Source organism: Pan paniscus, chromosome 5, assembly GCF_029289425.2.
Source record: "Pan paniscus chromosome 5, NHGRI_mPanPan1-v2.0_pri, whole genome shotgun sequence".
NCBI lineage: Eukaryota > Metazoa > Chordata > Mammalia > Primates > Hominidae > Pan > Pan paniscus.
Window position 1 is genome coordinate 59,997,689 of NC_073254.2, and position 18,732 is coordinate 60,016,420.

The window sequence follows — 18,732 nt, forward strand, 5'->3', positions numbered from 1 at the left end:
CCTCTTAACCTCCCTTACTCATCTTCTAGACTTATGCTTGTCATTCAGGTCTTGGCTTAATCTTTACTACCTTAGAGAAGCTTTCCCTGATGCTCAATGTGGTTGGAGTTCCCATTTTATGGTACCATGAACATCTCTTTTTCAGCATTTACCATAGTTATATGATTATTTGATTAATGCCTGTCTCTCCTACCCAACTGTAAAACTCCATGGGACCAGGGATTAGGTCATAAAACTCCATAGCACCAGGGATTAGGTCTATTTTTATTCAACATTAATATTCCAAGTGCCTACACAATACCAGAGTAGATACCTGATACATATTTTTTTGAATGAATGAATGAATGAATGAGAGACAATTACTAGAACGATGGATATAATCATCCATGTGACATCAGGTATCACCATGCCTGGGGACCTTCTGTAATACCCCGACTGCCCATATCTGATTTCCTGGATGTTGACATCAGCCTGATTTGAACCTGAATTTACCACACCCAGTTCAATACTATGATTCGAACTAAGGGCCACTCTCCCTTGCCAGCATCACATCTCAGTGGCATTTCAAGTTCTTGTCCCACCCTTTTGTATCTCATTTCTTTCCCTCTTCTAGCTTTGCCATTGAGATTCAGGATATGCCAAGGCTGAGAGGCCAGGACAGGTATGACATGTGGTATAGCCTCTTTCTTCTTCTATTAGATTTTTTTTAAAACAAGAAATGCCTGTCCTTTTCTGTAAGACAGTTATGATCCCTATCTAGCAAAAGTTGGTGATACATAAGAGTGCTTCTCATCACCTTGTCTTAACAATGCAACTTCCTTCTGGTTTTTCTTTTAACATTTTATTACAGGATATGATATCTTAGGCCATACATATCGTTTTTCATTCTCTTCTCTGCTTATTGTCTTCTAAGTTTACTAATTCTCTCTTCTCCCATTGTTTGTGTTGTAATATAACCTATGGTCATGCCTGGTGTACCCTACATAGCTTCCAGTTTTAACCAGTTTGCTGCTTTTTTTTCTCAGATTTCATTTTTAGACTCTGTCACTCGGGTCTGTCTCCTGCCGGATGATTCTGGTAGCCACCAGATCAGTTGGAGAAGGCCCTTGGTGGGGACAAGGGGGGTCCGCACCTTGCTCTTGGGGCTTCTCAGCAGACATGAGCCAGATGCTCTGTGATGGGAGGCGCTGCATTGTCAGCTACCTTTCATAGCCACCCCGAGTCAGCTCTGCATGGCTGCAGTCATTTCTGATGCAGTTACAGTCTCCAGAAAGGACTGAGGGTTGGGAGCTCACTCTTCTGAGTGGTTAGCATCATAGCATTTTGTATCTGGAAAACATCTTAGAGATAACCCACCCATTCCCATGTTACAGGTGAAAACAGTGAGACTCAGAGGCCATAAATTATTCGTCCACGGCTGCACAGTTAGTGCCAGAGCCTCCAGTCTAGGGCTCTTCCTATGCTTGGAGGAGGCCATTTGTTTGTAAATGGTTTCCTATTAGTCAAGAGAACCAGAAATGAGTGAAGAAAGCTCATTCTAAAACTCCAGTCTTGCTGACAGGGTTATTAGAAAAGACATAGAATTTAACATTTCATATTTAGTGTAGATTGTTTTGAAATGGGAATCTCTGTATGTATGAATGTGTATATGTATAAGTGTGAGTATGTCTGTATTATGAATGACAGTAATATGACAGAAATAGTTTAAGATAGGAAATGGCGAATCTGCTCCTCTGTGTTAGGATGATTGACCCTGGTAGCAATTAAGAGGCATAGTTCTAAGCCAGTAGACTCTGTATATCATTTTTGACACCCCAGTTTTCTCAAGAAATATTTGAGGTTTACACAGCCTGATTTGAGTACTGTTTAGGGGGAAAATGGGTGGAGAATAAGGGGTGGGATTGTGGGGATCTTTGATTATACCTTGTTGCCCCAATACGGCAGGTACTCCCTGCAGACAGCTTTGGCAGAATCACTGGCTGTCATGGTGTCCTGTTACACAGAAGCCTGCTGGCCGCAGGAACAGGAAATAGCCTTTTGTGTGCGGGTTCAGGCTTTGCTCCCATTGACTTGTTTCCTCCCGTCTGCATGAAGTTCAGCACCCTGTCCCTGGTGTGCCTTGTTGTGAGCAATTCCTAGGAAAGCAGATCCTCCTTCACACCCACACATGTTTAACCAAAGTGTTTACAAAAGGAGCCTTGCTAATAGCAGCTGCCTTGTTTCCAGCATACCTTTGGGCTTTCAGAAAGCTCTCTGCCTGCTCTGCTGCCCCCACTCAAACTTACTCATTCAGAAGAGAATTGGACATGTTTTCCCGGAGTCAGTTCATTTTCCCGGGATGCCTTTTTTTTTTTTCTTGTCTGCCTTCCTCCCTTCTCAATATGACTCCAAGTGTTTAGGGTTCAATTATGCAGATGCGAAATTTGGCTTTTTAGTCATTTGAAAGTATGGAGACTCCTAGAGCTCATGACTCTTATATATCACTGTAGGAAGTGCACAGCCACCCCCTTTTTGTTCCCCATACCAGTGATTGTACTTCAGAAGCTGTGGTCCTGCTCAAAAAAGACTGTTTGCTTTCCTCATCTCCACAGGTTTACATAAAGGGTTGTCTCCATTTTTGCCTGATGAAAGGCAACTTGAGACAGATGAACCACCCCTCTCCCAATTAGCATTTTTGAGCACCCCCTGGGTATGGTTTTGCCTTCTGTACTTTTATGTTTTGTGGTTTATAGGATGGAAAGCAGATGCAACCACTCTTCAAGAAGTCTAAGCTGAAGGAACACCACCCTAGAAGGAGAACTTATAAAATCGATTCTGACATTGGTGCTCCATGGTTCCTTTCCATCTTTAGAGCGTTTTTAAAACACAATTCCATGCTTGTGACAGACTTTGCCTCGGTTGAAACACATGCTGAAGGGATTCCTTATGTCAGATGACTGGTTCTTTTTTACGGCTTTCAGTGGCTTCTACCTTAGACAGAAAAAGAGAAATTAACCTGAACCCTTAATAGCTAGATTTGGTCTACTCTCACGGAGGAAACCATGATTGCTTCTGAAAATGTGTTGTTGCAGATCTGAGGGGTCCAATAAATAGCCTTCCCTTTATTCCTGGTGGTGGTTCTTAGTGTGCTTTCTTGGCCCTGGGGACTCCTTTCTGCCTGGGTTCATCCTCAGGGTCCGCAGGAGCAGCCCTGGTCCTCTGCTTTGTTCTCTTCTCTCGCATGTAGTCATTTTGATCAATCACATCCTGTCTGTGAGTACAGCAGACCCATCAGATAGGAAAGACCTGATTTTCTCTCTCAAGTTTATGTTACAGGTCAGATTTGATTACCACTTCCCTCTAAGACCCCCTATTTTAGGTGGCAGGAGAGAAGTTGGTGGAGAAATAAGAGTGGAGTCATCTTTAGTGATATGTAGTGCCTCAGATTTCCCAAGCACTCAAGAGTGTGTGCATAAAAACCCAACACCAGAGGGTAGCTCATATATCATATCCATATGAAAACATATGTCAATTTGTTGAATTTCTCTAATATAGTAATTAAAATAATATTGATACTGTTTCTGAAGATTGCCATATAAAAAGAATGAATTATAGTTTTTAAAAAAACATAAAAATATTTAAAGTTCAACAACAGTTTTGTTGTTGTTGTTGTTGAGACAAAGTCTCGCTCTGTCGCCCAGGCTGGAGTACAGTGGCGTGACTCAGTGCCTCCCAGGCTCAAATGATCCTCCCTCCTCAGCCTCTAGAGTAGCTGGGACCACAGGCATGTGTCACCGCACCCGGATAATTTTTGTATTTTTTTGTAGAGGTGGGGTTTCACCATCTCTACAAAAGCCTGTTACCCAGGCTGGTCTCCAACTCCTGGGCTCAAGTGATCACCCAACTTGGCCTTCCAAAGTACTGGGATTCTAGGCCTGAGCCACCGTGCCTGGCAACAGTTTTCTTTTCTTTTCTTTTTTTTTTTTGGAAACTTTCTGTGAGATAGGATTGATTTAGCCCCTGAAAACTTGTAGGTAGTTTATGGCCTTGAGGTGACACTCTGGCTGACCTATAACTGCAGTCAGCCAGGGTGTCACCTCAAGGCCATGATTAAAATTCAAGGATATTTGTATTTCTGCTGGAGTGTTAGGACATGGTTCTTCCCTCCATGTTTCTGTAGATTTGAAAAGACACACCATCCAATATAACTCTGGGTGAGGCAGAGTGACGGATGGATTATCCTTGCTCTGTGGGACCTGAGGCTGAGATAAAGACAGTTTCTTGTTTGTCGTTAATTAGTAGGTTTGTCTCAGAGCTAGGCCTTGTATCTTTCCTATTAGTAACTTTAGGATTGACTGATGATGCCTGAAAAACATCTATCACCTGTTCTGACTCATCCAATTTGAGAGTAAATCTCAGAAGTCTCAGGTTTCTTCAGGAAGTTGAGTTCAGAAATTGTTTATGAGATCAGGTTAAGGTGACTTTCCTCTACTATAAGCACTAATAATTGTCCATAAAAAGCAAATATGTTGTAATCATGTATTTATGACAGGATTATATTTTCTTGGTGATTGCGCATTTGGGAAGTGAAGATATTTTACAGCCATTTTTTCCCCCACTAAAAGATTGAAGAGGTTAAAGTGTACAGTATTTGAAAATACACTTACAAAATTAGGATTTCTCTGGGAAGAAACCAAAACTTAAGAAAGAACATGATTAAGGTTAAGCCATTGTAAACGGATATCAACGTGACTAACACGGACATATATGCTCCAAATTGTGAACTACACAGTACAGGAAGCTCTCCTAAAAATTGTACTCTGCCAGAAAAAGAGGTCAAGGGCTAGAAACAAATATAAAATGAAGGTTCAGTAAGGTAGAGTCTTTAACTGTGGGAAACATTTATCAGGTTCTTTCCATATGCTAAACTCTATATTATATTATCTCATTTAATCATCAGACAACTTTATGAAGGAGATATTCTTATTTACTCCCATTTTATAGATGAGGAAACTTTAATCTTAGATACGTAATTTGTCCAATCACACAGTCTGGAAATGGTGGAGCTAGGATTGGTAATCACTCATTCACAAGGTATTAGAGAAGGCATGGGGGTGTTTGGAGACCATGGCTTTTGCTTAAAAGGTTGCTATCCTCTTTAAAATTGTTTTTTATGCTAGATCTAGTGAACCCCATAACCCCATATGGCAGTTCTTATATTTCTTTTTTTTTTTTTTTTTTTGAGATGCAGTTTTGCTCTTGTTGCCCGGGCTGGAGTGCAATGGCGTGATCTCGGCTCACCGCAACCTCCGCCTCTTGGGTTCAAGAGATTCTCCTGCCTCAGCCTCCTGAGTAGCTGGGATTACAGGCATGTGCCACCACGCCCAGCTAATTTTGTGTTTTTAGTAGAGACAGGCTTTCTCCATGTTGGTCAGGCTGGTCTTGAGCTCCCAGCCTCAGGTGATCTGCCTGCCTTGGCCTTCCAAAGTGGTGGGATTACAGGTGTGAGCCACTGCTCCCGGCCTATTTTATTTTTCTTTAGTAACTCTTTCTTTAAGTCATTCTCACAGATTCTTAGGACAGTGACCTTGAAAGAGACTGGCTTGACTCTAGCCTATCCTCTGAGAGACAAAAAGACAAAGATAGATCTTCTGACTTGTTTAGGGATCTTGAGAACTTATTTTTCCTAATCTTGGATATTTGGAAAGGCCTCCACTAAAAGCAAAACTATCCTTTAATAGACTTTTCTAGTATATATTCTGGCAGTCAGGATGTAAAACCTAAAACCTCACGATATAAACCTCTTTGGTAGCTTAAAGAGAAATTAGAGAATTACTAATTATGACTTAATTTTAATATTTTATTATTCACTCAAGCCACCCTGAAAGGTTCATTCAATAGTTGTTTATTGAGTACTATGTGCAAGGCATTATACTTAGTTATGCTGAATCTGATCTTGGAAGTCTTTAAGAATAACAACATGAGACAAACCCAGCTACCCTGGATAGCACAGAGTCATATTTTAATATTTATTTTTAATAATGACGATTTTCCATTTACCATATATTATTTAATCTTCAGTCTGAGGATTCAACTCTTTGAGATAGTATTATCATCTCCATTTTGCAGATGAGGAAATTAAAGCTCAGTGACATTGAGAAACACAGCCCAGGTCACAAGGCTCAGGCAGGGCCTTCACCATGTGAGCTCCTAAAGAGAGTCAAAATAGTTTTTCCGTAGTACTTTATAGTTATCAAAATGCTTTTACTTGCATTATCTCATTTTCCAAAAATGAGAGTAGTTATTATTGTATTCATTATATAGATAGCTCTTGTATTTATTATATACTTAATATGTGCTAAGAGTGCCAGGTACCATATTAGATATGGCCTAGTTCATGTAATCCTCACAAAAACCCTAGTAAGTATCATTATTCCCATTTTATAGATGAGCCACCAAGGCCTAAAAGTTTAAGTGATTTGCTCAGCACAGCAGGGAGGTTTAACTGAAGCCTAGGCTTGTCTGCACAGCCAGGATGCGTGACCACTTTACTATATTCACTTTTCTGTGTTATGCTGCCTCATTTTCCAGATGAGGAAACTGAGATTCAGAGTTAGCTAACCCAGATGAGGTCATACAGCTTATCAATAGCAGAGCTGGCACGCCAACTCAGATCCTCTCACTAGAAAGCCCACTTGTTTCCCACTGTACTGAGCCGCCTTTCTGCACAAGGAGAACTGTATCTTACATCCAGGTTGAGTACCCTAATTCCTTTTCGTCATTTTTTACATTTCTTTGTATTTGTTCTCATTTTTAGGCAGGGGGCCCTAGACGGATGACTTGTTGCAGGAGAGGAATGGTATAGGTTAAACTGCTTGCTCAGGAAGTCATCTGGGGAAGTTAGATGAGAACTCAAATCCAAATTTGAGTCCTGTGTACCCAACTTATTTAGCTATGTGGTTCTCAACCTCTTTGTCTTTCGAAAATGTTGCTTGAGAGAAGGACTTGCCCTTGCGAGACTGCTTTCCTGTGCTGTAAGGAATGAATCTTTTTCCATCTGAAGATCATTTACCGTTTCTCTGAATACTGAATTACATTAATGGTGTAAGGCAAGGAAGTATGTCAATATCAGATATATAACAAGGACCAGTCACTCAGATTTGAAATGTTGCCAATCTCTACAATCTCAGCCTTGAGAATTTTAAGGCACAGAAGCCCATTACTTTAATGATCAATTATCCTTTAGATTTCTGAAGGAAAAGTTTGTTAACCACTTATAGTACTACTTTTTTATTCAAATTGCAAACTCAGGTAAATGTTCTTTAAAATTGAATTGGATGACATTTTTCTGTATATGTCAATGTCAGTAAACATCAGATAAATATCCAGGTGTGTTTAATTATTTTGACTCAAGGAAGTATGTCCTATTTAAACAATCTTTAAATAAATTGTTTCTGAATTGAACAAATAAACAAGAAATAGCTGAACTAAACTGCTGTGACTGTATAGAAAAACTGAGAGGTTTTAACGGAGGAATCATCTAAAAATCCACATCTTAATATACTCATTTTTACTTTTAGAGATAAACCTGAATTAACTGTTCAAGTATATTAATAGTTTTTATTTTCAAAGAATAATAGGTGATGTGTGGGGATAATTTGAAACCTATTCCAAGTGTATTAACTCCAGTTCAGATATGTTTGAAACATGGAACTAACCCTATGTCACCCAGAGTTTTTTTTTAAATATATATATGTATATAAAATAATTAATGCCTATTAAGTCTATTTTGTGCTAGTTTTCTCTTAATCGTTTTCTCATGTAATTTTCATATCCTTATGATTCAGGTATTATTGCTGCCCCTCCTTCCTCACCTTTTACAGATGAGGAAACTGAGGCTCAGAGTGACTGAGTAATTAAGCCAAGGTTACACAGAAAGTAGAAGTCTCAGAACTTGGACCTAATTCTGAACATTCCGAAGTCCATGCATATTCTAAGATACCAAGCTATCTTGTGAACAGCCTGGTCTATTAGAATTTTAGAAATTAACATAATTTAAAAATTAGCATAAAAACGTGTTAAGAGAAATTTGGTTATGATTTTGTTTGATTAGCCCTCAAGTAAGAGCAAAAGAGTTTGAAATACATACTTTTTTTGCTTTGGAAACATACAGCACATTTACCTTTTTTTCTGTATGTAAGCAGAAGGTCTTTTAATAAATCTATGTGGCCTTGAGTTTGTACCTCCAAGAAACTTCTAGAGATACATCAAAAAATATTGTTAATGTTCAGCAATTAACCCTAAACAGCTGACTGCCCATTAGTTTTAATATTACAATGACTGTAGGTAACACTAGGCCAAATTCCAGACATGTGACTTCTTCTAAACAGATTCCAGTAGGATTAAAAACATTTCCCCGTTCTCCTGTTTTGGGGCATTTTCTTACTGTCAGAAACTATGGTGCTTAACATTGAAACTGGCTGGTGATGAAACTTCTCAGTTCTTAATGGTAGTTGACTTTGAAATTAAATTTTTGTCTTTTTCTTCCGGGTTATTTTCTGTTTTAGCTTTAGCATGAGAGTAACGTAACTGGCTTCCCTCCTTCCTGTTCATCTTACATGCTGCCCCTCCATTCTCATTCCTGCCCTTATTCCCTTCACCCCATGCTAGAAAGGGCCATTCCATTGACCTGCCTGAAAAGAAAGTGCCCTGAGATGAAATCATGGAATCATGCACTTTAAAACCAAAAAGCATGTCTGAAAGATAGTAAGTAGCTGGATATGCAGCAGCGAAAGGCACAGTCTACATAGTCTTTAACCAAGTTAATTGTTCAGAAAATATTCTAACTTAGAAAAAGTTATCCATGTTCACTGGAGGAATTTTAGAGATACAGAAAATAAATATAATTCCACTTTGTAAAGATAACCAAAGCAGATTGTTTTCTAAATGACTATTAGACTTTCGAAATTGAAATATTTGGAAGAGAGAGACAAATAGTCTTTATGCATCATCCATTTTGTTGCTTTCATTGAAACTCAAAGTCTAGAACGCTTTGTGCTATTTAAGGCGTGAAAGGATGGGGTTATAAGAGATAAATAGCCATTCCTTATATATTATATATATATAAGCCATTTTTTTCTCTCCCTGTTTTTCTGCTTTTTCCTTTCTGAGTTTTGGGTTGCATGTTTCTAAGGCTGCAATGGTTGCTATACTAAAGATTTTTCTTTTTCTTTTTCCCAGACCCCAGGCAGGCACAGTCTTCCCCGCCGTGGTCCTATGACCAGTCTTACCCTTCCTACCTGAGCCAGATGACGTCCCCGTCCATCCACTCTACCACCCCGCTGTCTTCCACACGGGGCACTGGGCTTCCTGCCATCACCGATGTGCCTAGGCGCATTTCAGGTAAAGACCGTGCTTTAACTAAAAATCCATCCCTGCACAGGGGTCGGGGGTAGTGGGATGGGCTGAGCCTGTCTCATCCATGCTCACAGTGACTCTCTATTAGAGGCATGTGGGCAAGGGAATGACAACTGGCAAATTAAATCTTCTGAATTATGGGGTTATCAAACACTGGAACATTTTAAGTCAAGAGACTGAAAATCCACTAGAGATGGCATACTTTTAACATGGTATTTAATGCCGCCCAGTTAGTGTCCTGCTGAATTGTATCCCATTTGGTGGGCACTGTCTCATAACTAGGCCCTTTTCCTGAGGGTATTATGCCAGGATTTCCTCTGCTTGTGTTCCTTTCTTTTCCTAACATCTGCCTATAAACCAGATTGATGGCACAGCCCTCCATTCCTAAAGGCTTATAAGTCCCAGGAGTCCAAGCTAGTCAGTTCCAAGAGAGAGCACCTGCAAACTTAGGATCTTTGTCAGAAACTAGTCATTTGAAGTGCTGTGAGGCCTGGAAGAATCTTAAAAGACAATGCGTGGCCTCTGAGTGGCTAACTCAAGAAGGAGGCAGACTTTCTGTGAAACATAATGCATGCTGCTGTCACTTGCAGCCTGGCAGCCCAGTGCTCACAATTCCTCTGTTCCAAAGGCACCACAGAAATGTGTGGCCCATGGGGGGAGTGTGTGTGACAAATGACCTGGCTGCCCCTCTATCCTGGAGAATTCATCACAGAGAGCCAGAAAGTGTTCACAAAAACTCCAAACTGACAAGTAGAGAAAAGTTAAAGGCCCTTAGCTGACTATATGAGTCCCATGAATAAGAAAAGAAACCTCTTGGTCCACCCTGACATATGAACTGCAAACATTGTCCCCACTCAATGACGTACGTCCACAGAGGCACACACCCCATTGGATCCCACGTTTGCCAGATACTCTTCTCAGCGTTCGGGCCCCTGCACCTGTTTGACTCCTGGCCAGGTTAATGCCTTTCTTTCTTTCTCTTTGTGTTTCTGTCTCTGTTTCTCTCCCTCATTTTCTGCAAAGCTCGAAGCCGTTACTCACTCCGCTGAGTTGCATCACTGACAAGCTGAAGCTCCACCAGCAGGCTTGCAGGTTTTGATTAGTTCAGACTCCTTTATTTCTTTCAACTTGGGAGGAGGGAAGGCTTTGTTTCTCAAGCAAATAGCAGGAAAGGGCTCTCTGGTCCTAGTGCCTCACATTTTCTGCAGCAGATGGACTCCCATGGGGGTGAGTAGGGAAAGAAGAGGGGTGGAGGGAGAATTGCAAGGTTTTTTGGAAAACCATGTTACCACTTTTCATTATGACTCCTGTTATCATTTTTAAGAATCACATAGTATGTATTGGGGAATTGTATAGAGTATAGAATTTTAGTTATCATTTCCCTTGCCTGGGATCACCGTCGCCTTCAGGCAAACATTAATTAAAGATACGGGAAAGGATGAGTAAGGCACAGTGGGGATAACGAAGGCTGATGCGGGATTAAAAGCATAATGCTGATGGTGTTGAGTTAGTTCTGGTTATTCCTTCTGCATTTCATACTGAGAGCCTGTTTTGTTTTACATAGGCCCGAAAGGACACTTTGACAGAATAGACTTATGCAAACTTGCTTCTGTTTGGGGTCCCCTGGGGCTTCCATCTGCCTAACCCACTGTGGCTGAAGCAGATTTTGCTGTTTTTTTCTCTAGCAGTACCTACAGGAAAAAAACCTCAGGGAGTGATGGTAGCATTAGAGACACTTATCTACAGCAGTTTCCTACTGAGGTATATTCCTGTGAGTTCACCAGGAAAGCCATTGAAAATAACATTGGAAAAATGCTGCATAAATGAGTAGTCGTCATTGTTTATCATGTACATGTGTAACGGAAAACAGCCAGATTATTTCAAGTTACTTTACTGAGGGTTACTTAAAACATTTCCACAAAACAGTACCTTTCCCATTTCACAGACAGGGAGGCAGGAGCAGAAACTGGTTAATTTTCCAGCCATATATCTATCTTAGGCCAAAGGTAGGAGTGAGCCTCTGGTTTAAACTGGTTTATACTGAGTTTAGTCCAGTTTTTTCCTCCAACCCTTAACATTTCTGGAGTCGTTACTGGTAAAGTAACATGGTGCCAGGGTGGGAGGTTCTGTATAAACAGTAAAGAGAACAGAAAATCCCTCTTGTCAGCATGTAGGTAGGGAAACAGGAAGAAACAACTAGACATGGACTGTCAGGGAACTGGAGGAGCCGTGACTCACCTGACCTTGCCCTGGGCTGTGGGGCTGTGCCTGCACACCCAAGCACTGCCTGGTGGACTCAGGGACCATGTCATCGGAGTGTGCACCATTTCTAATTCCCTGGGGACTAGTCCTGGGAGCCTTCTTGGGGGAGCCTGTCTCATAGGTTCCCAGGTACCAAGTTAGACAATTTATATCTTATGATTCCTCTCAACATCTAAACCCAATGTCTAAGTCCATGACCTAGAGGCTCCTACATGTGAGACTTAAGCATGAGGGGTTTTTTAATTTGGGTTTTTTTTTTGTTTGTGTGCTTTAGTAAATAAAGTCCTTTGGATTGAGTCCATTCCTGTGCCTTTAGTCTTCATAATGCTCTGTGCCAAATAATGCTGTTTGCACATAACGCGGACAGCTAAAAATACTAACCTCTATCCCTGTTTACAGGCAGTCCTGTGGTCTCTTTTTGAGATGCTTTCCAGAACAGTTTATGTTTTTGTGTGCATTGATCAATTTTCATCTCCATATCTAAAGGGATACACAAAATATTCTCATATGATTTTGGGTGAGAAAGAATAAAATTCTTCACTTCACAGTAGGATTGGATGTTCGGACCCAGGTTTTTATCCCAGCTCATACATGTATCAGGCAACTTCTTACTTCTCTGAAACTTAGTTTTATTATTTGTAAAATAGGCATACAATACTCATCTTCAGGGTTGGTGTGAGGATTAAGTGAGATACTTTATGTAAAGTGTTTAGAACTGGCCTGGCACATGATATGTGCCAAATAGATTGTAGCTGATATTATGAAGCTAAAATTGTTTTGTAAAAATTCTATATCCATATGTAATTTGCAGGTAAGTCTTGTTAAGTGAGTCAAATTAGATTAGATAAAAATCTAAACTTTTAAAGGGGACTTTTCCTTCAGAAAATAGATCACCACAGGGCATATTTAAAACAAAGCCCTTAGATTATCTAAATAAGTTAATACCCACATGGCATTCATAAATCACTTAATGCAGTACCTAGCACATAGAATTCCTCAAATGTTTCCCATTATTATTATTATTCGTAGATTTAAAATAAATATTTACAGAGCAAAAAGCAATTGGGAACCATTCACAAAAAAATCAATAAAGCATTAAGAGAAAATAACGATTCAATTATGTCAGACAATAGAAAGTGCTGAGTTACACTTAAATTAACTAGGCATGCTAATGCTGTGTTCCAAGGGATCATAGGAATAGAAACAACCAGAAAGATCCACCAGAAAGAACTGTTCCTAAAGAAATTCCATTTTCTCCTAAAAGACCATTCCAAAGAAAGACCATGATTTAATCTACCTAAAGACCTTCAAAGAATCCAATATTTCACCTTTCTTTATTAGTATCCTTTCTTCTGAGTAATTTTCAAGCATGGCAACAATTCTAGAAGTTAATAAATGACAGTAATCACAGTGATATTATATTAGATAGTCTTGTAGTTTTCCTCAGACCATTTTTGAAAGCAAGGTATAAACAAAATAAGATAAAATGATAAAGGTATGTTACCTACAATCCTTACTTTACTGCAGAGAAAGATATAATACTAGACGTCTTCAAGTTCAGAGTACAATACAATGATTCAGGAAATATTTCCTTAACATTGGGTAGCCTTAAATATTGTAATGGAACAACAAGAGCACATATAAGTTTGTAATTGAATGAGAAGTTATTGCCATGTAATTGACTAACAGGTGTACGTTATGGTAATGAGTTTGAATCATATTCAGTTGAATTATAAAAGTCAGCACTAGTCTCAGAAACCGGTCTAGTGATGTTATAGTGCAGAAGACACCTCCTTTCCTACCATACTTATTTTGATAAATATGGCCTCATCATATAATAATCTGTATTTAAGTAGCACTCCTATCCCCGGGTGATTTTATACATTATCTCACTTCATCCTACATGTTTCTAAAAGATTATTCAGTACACAGAGGTGGCCAAAGTTATTTCTCATTGATTCTAGTCAAGGGTAAGGTGTGACAAGGCAAGGACCAGCAAGCCTTATATGACCCGAACCACTGCATGTCTTTATAATTGCAATCGTATCACCCATGGCAGTTTTGATCTTCAAAGCACTGGTGAGGCTTGACACAAAGATTATAATTACATTTCTGGAAGTCATTACAAAATACTATGTAAATAAATAATTGCTGACTTTCAAAATGTATTTTATACAATTATCCTACTATGGAAAGAAGCACAACTCTTTATTGAGGCTGATTGTTTGACTTGTGGGTCAGAGTATGAGTCTCCTAGAGAGCTTACACAGGTTTTTTTTTTCACTGCAAATAACTCCCCCACTATCCCACTCATTTGAGTGAAGTAGCTTAGATTAACCTAAGTCTGTACCACTCTTTGGCATAATGAGGTAGAAGGGATTTATACCTTTCTGTTGCTTTCTGGAGGTTTCTTAGAGACTTAGGATATGTTAGTTAAAGATGCACAGGTAAGATGCATCTTATTTATAGATGTTGGCTGCCTCAGTTACTCTGAAAGAGGTCACTATAGATTTTTTTTTTTAAGAGACAGGGTCTTGCTCTATTGCTCAGGATGGGATGCAGAGGCGTGATCATAGCTCACTGCAGCCTTGAATTCCTGAGCTTAAACAATTCCCCCATCTCAGCCTCCTGAGTAGCTGGGACTAAAGGCCTGCACCACCTTGCCAGGCCAATATTTTTCATAGGGACAGGATCTCACTATGTTGCCTGGGCTGGTCTCGAACTCCTGGTCTCAAGTAATCCTCTTGCCTTGGCCTCCCAAAGTGCTGGGATTACAGACATGAGCCACCTCTCCCTGCTTGCCACTATAGATTGTATGGAAGATTCTTCTCTGCATTTATGGGGTTTTTGTTTGTTGTTGTTGTTAACATAGGACAGAGTTAATCTTTCTGTAAGGTTATTTTTTTCTTCTGCTTAGGAAAGTAGTCTTGAATCTCTTATTTCAAAATATGTAAATATTAACACTTTTCACTTACTCAACTGCACAGGACTATTGAAGATGTCTCCAGTTTTATGACTTTCAGTGGCTAAACTATAATATTCCAAGGTCAGGAGAATAAGCATTAGTTTAATAATAAAATTATTAAAAATTATTTTATCACTACTACAAAATCTAGAAATTGCCAGTGGAGAAACCCCATTTGAGTACTCAAGGTCTGTCAGGAGGATTCAAACCCAGTAGAGTTTGATGTAGTTCATTTTAAAATGTCCCTTATAACCAAGTCTCTATCAAGTCCGCCGAGTCAAGTTCTTGAAACCAGCAGCTTCGTAATGTGCCAATTATATGTGAACATTTATTTTAGCAGAGCAGCTCTTAACTCACAGGAGGGAGGAATGCCTTAAGAAAGGTTAAAAGGAAAACTTCAGCAATTAATACTAATAAACCAGAAAGTTAAAGCAACCATAATAAAACACTAGAGCATCTACTTTTTACTACAGAACCAGTCCTTTATTAAGAGCCACCTGTTTGGTAGACATACTCTGCCACAGCAGCCACAGGCAAATAATTAAGTTTAATAGGAGTAACTCTTATTTTGAAGAAGTTCTCCGTTTAAAGCCACAGAGTGGGGAAGTTATTAAATTTTATGGACCCTAAACAAAGGCAAGCCCTGTGTCAACAATTGAATGTTCCGTATTCTTCATTATATCGCCACTGATTGGATGGATTACTTTTGCATTCCATAAGTTGAAATTCATCTTGCTTTCCCTAAAAATAGCCTATCTTTTGACATAGCAGATGGTGTTCTAATCTTACCTGGACCTCCATTTACTCTAATTTTTGATTTACTGCTGCTGAGGCCCAAAGAAGTGGTTTTCATTCCTACTAGATCAGTTGGAGATAATAGTTGGTCCAGCTCACAAAGTTTACTAAGCTTGGTTGTATGACTAATTACTGTTATTTGTAGCTACACTGAGATACTAAAGCTCAGAATGAAACCTGTGTACATGGTTTGACTCTGATTTTATACATGGTTTTTCTCAGTTGTTTTTGTGGGGATTTATTTCTGACACATGTACAACCACCCACACATAGGGAAAAGATTTAGTAATGAAAGGAATCATGCTTTTGCAGGGATGGCAAACACATGGTTATATATTTTATTGAGGATTTGCTGAAATCTCCTTTCCATCAAAGAAAACTTGAGTGTATGAACCTCATTTCACCCAAAGTATTAATTTTCTAACGATAGATACAGTGGCTTCTGCAGTGCACTGGGGTCTGAGAAGAGGGGGCGCAGTTTAACTTAGGACACCTGAGTTTTCATTTCATTGTCACTAAAGAGTCTTTGTATCATTCTCAGATACAGTTAATTTATTGTGCCTCAGTGGTCCTATGTTAATGAATTACTAGAAATCGCTGAATCATATATCTCAGAGGCTCTGCAAGGAGTAAGATGCTATCTGTTTAGGGATTTGATGTTCTTAGGACTTTTAGTAAAGTTTGCCTTACCAGATAAATGCTAGTGGAAAAAGGAGGTCGCATAATTATCTTCTAAAGAGTAGAAATGCATGTGACATTATTACTTTCATGTATATGTCTTAAAATTAATACTTTATTCTTTTGAGCGATTTTAAGTTTACAGAAAAATGGAGCAGAATGTATAGTTTCTTATATTCTCCTCCCACCATCTCCCACTTTCTCCTGTTATTTACATCTTGCATTTGTGTGATGTTTGATGTAATTGATGAACCAATATTGATACATTGTTATGAAATAACGTCCATAGTTTACACAGGGCTCACTCTTTGTGTTGTGCAGTTCTATGGGTTTTATCATAATGCCATGTGTCCACCATTACAGAATCATAAGGAGTAGTTTCATTACCCTAAAAATCCCCTGTACACCACCTGTTCATCTCTCTTTCCCTTCTCTTTTCCTGAGCCCCTGGCAACCACAGATTCTTTTTTTTTAACTGTCTCTATAGTTTTGCCTTTTCCAGTGTTATATAGTTGGAATCATACAATAAGTAAGTAGCTTTTGCAGACTGGCTTCTTTCACTTGGTAATATGCATTTAAGTTCCTCCATGTCTTTTCATGGCTTAGTAATGCATTTCATTCTACCCCGAATTGCATTTAATTCTACCCCGAATTGGAAGGATGCTATTTTATATATATATATATGTGTGTGTGTGTGTGTGTGTGTTTGTGTGTATATATATATTTGAGATGGAGTTCGCTCTTGTTGCCCCTGCTGGAGTGCAATGGCATGATCTCGGCTCATGGCAACCTCTGCCTCCCAGATTCAAGCAATTCTCTTGCCTCACCCTCCCAATTACAGACTGGGATTACAGGCACCCACCACCACATCTGGCTATTTTTTTGTATTTTTAGTAGTGATGGGGTTCCACCATGTTGGCCAGAGTGGTCTCGAACTCCTGAACTCAGGTGATCCACCTGCCTTGGCCTCCCAAAGTGCTGGAATTACAGGTGTGAGCCACTGCACCCGACCGGATGCTATTATATTTTTAAAATCATCAAAGGTGCTCTACCTGAACCTGAGGATACTATCCTATCTTCCATTTTCCTTTTGTTGCTGACTTTGTCAGTGATCATTCCTATTAGAAAGCATTTCACACATTTCTTCCTGGAGAAGCATGTTTTCTATCATAGCAATTGTCACCAAATGGTTTTCTGTATCTTGGGTGCATTTTTAAATTAAATATTTTTTTCCTAATCTTGCCCATAGATAAATTCCTGAACATCTACTGTTTGGTGGTCATGCATACCAATTCAAATATGGAACATACCAAGTTAAAATAACAATCCAGTTATGTGACTGCTTAGTTGCCTCCCAAAATATTTGACTCTCCTAGGTAAAGGGGGGCCTTTTCTCTTAAAAATGCCTGGCATTCCTTAAGTGTGCTGTGCTATTTCCCACTTCCATGTCAGCCCATTTCTTTGCACTGGGGGGCAGGGCCCTGTTGTTCCCTCTTGGGCATCCCTTTCCCAAACACCACTTTCTTCAAAGTGAATCGCTGTCTCATCTACACCCATTTGTATGTCATTTCTGTACTTTGGACACACCTCTAATGTGTACATATCTTTCTTTTTTTTTGAGACAGAGTCTCACTCTGTTGCCCAGGCTGGAGTGCAGTGGTGTGATCTCGGCTCACTACAGCCTCTGCCTCCCAGGTTCAAAAGATTCTCTTGCCTTACCCTCCCGAGTAGCTGGGATTGCAGGCATGAGCCACCACACCCAGCTAATTTTTGTAGTGTTAGTAGTGACGGATTTCTCTATGTTGGCCAGGCTGATCTCGAACTCCTGACCTCAGTTGATCCACCCGCCTCGGCCTCCCAAAGTGCTGGGATTACAGGTGTGAGGCCTCATGCCCAGCCCATATCATCCTTTAGCATAAAAATTTAATTGCATGCCATTCTCCTTTTATAAGCTTCTTAAGGACAGTGGCTATGTTTTGCATATTCTTGAATCCTTATAACCTAGCACAGTTTTTGGCACATGGTAGGTGCTTAAGAATGTTTAATGAAACAAGTATTAGTGGGAAAGAAGATTTAAAAAAAAGAGGAAGATAGATATGTAGGAGAAGAAAAGGAAGAGAAAAGATTTTGTTCACCTGGAACAACAAAGAAAGGGCAAAACAAGAGAAACTTTCATTGCTGATAAGGACAGGAAATAGCGCAGTAAGAGTGTGCATAAGCAGTATATGTTTTTATCTCCAAGTCTTTTTGCAATATGTTTCATATTTAGAACACATATCAAGACTGTATCTGTTTCCAGAACTTGCTGCTAACAGTTAGTAACAATGCCAAAACATATTTTAGGTCCAGCTTGAAACCAAATGATCAAATAGAATTTTTGATTTCCACTTTAGAGTCTGACATTAATTATAGCCATCATGTAATAAAGTGTCAAAGCTCTTTTCTGAGAAAATGATAGAAATTATGTTAACTAATCTGTAAACTGAAGTACAGCTATTCCTCTACAACAAAGCAAAAGATAGGGTTTTGACAGTTATCATTTCTCATAGTCTTATCTTTTTCAGCCTGAATTTTTCCTGTATGCCCCACCTCTGCCTGTTTTTTTTAACGCTTTCTGTATAGTATGGTTGCAGGTC

General features: G+C 39.4%; 1 protein-coding gene across 6 annotated transcripts in view; it reads left to right on the forward strand.

Annotated features, from left to right (window-relative positions):
• RUNX2 (RUNX family transcription factor 2) overlaps positions 1-18,732 on the forward strand; it is a 227,237-nt gene that overhangs the window by 179,200 nt on the left and 29,305 nt on the right. For all 6 annotated transcript variants that reach the window (XM_034962200.4, XM_034962201.4, XM_063605295.1 and 3 more), the window contains one exon: positions 9,220-9,381. In XM_034962200.4, the coding sequence (XP_034818091.2) occupies positions 9,220-9,381 (162 nt within the window). The remainder of the gene's footprint in view (positions 1-9,219; positions 9,382-18,732) is intronic.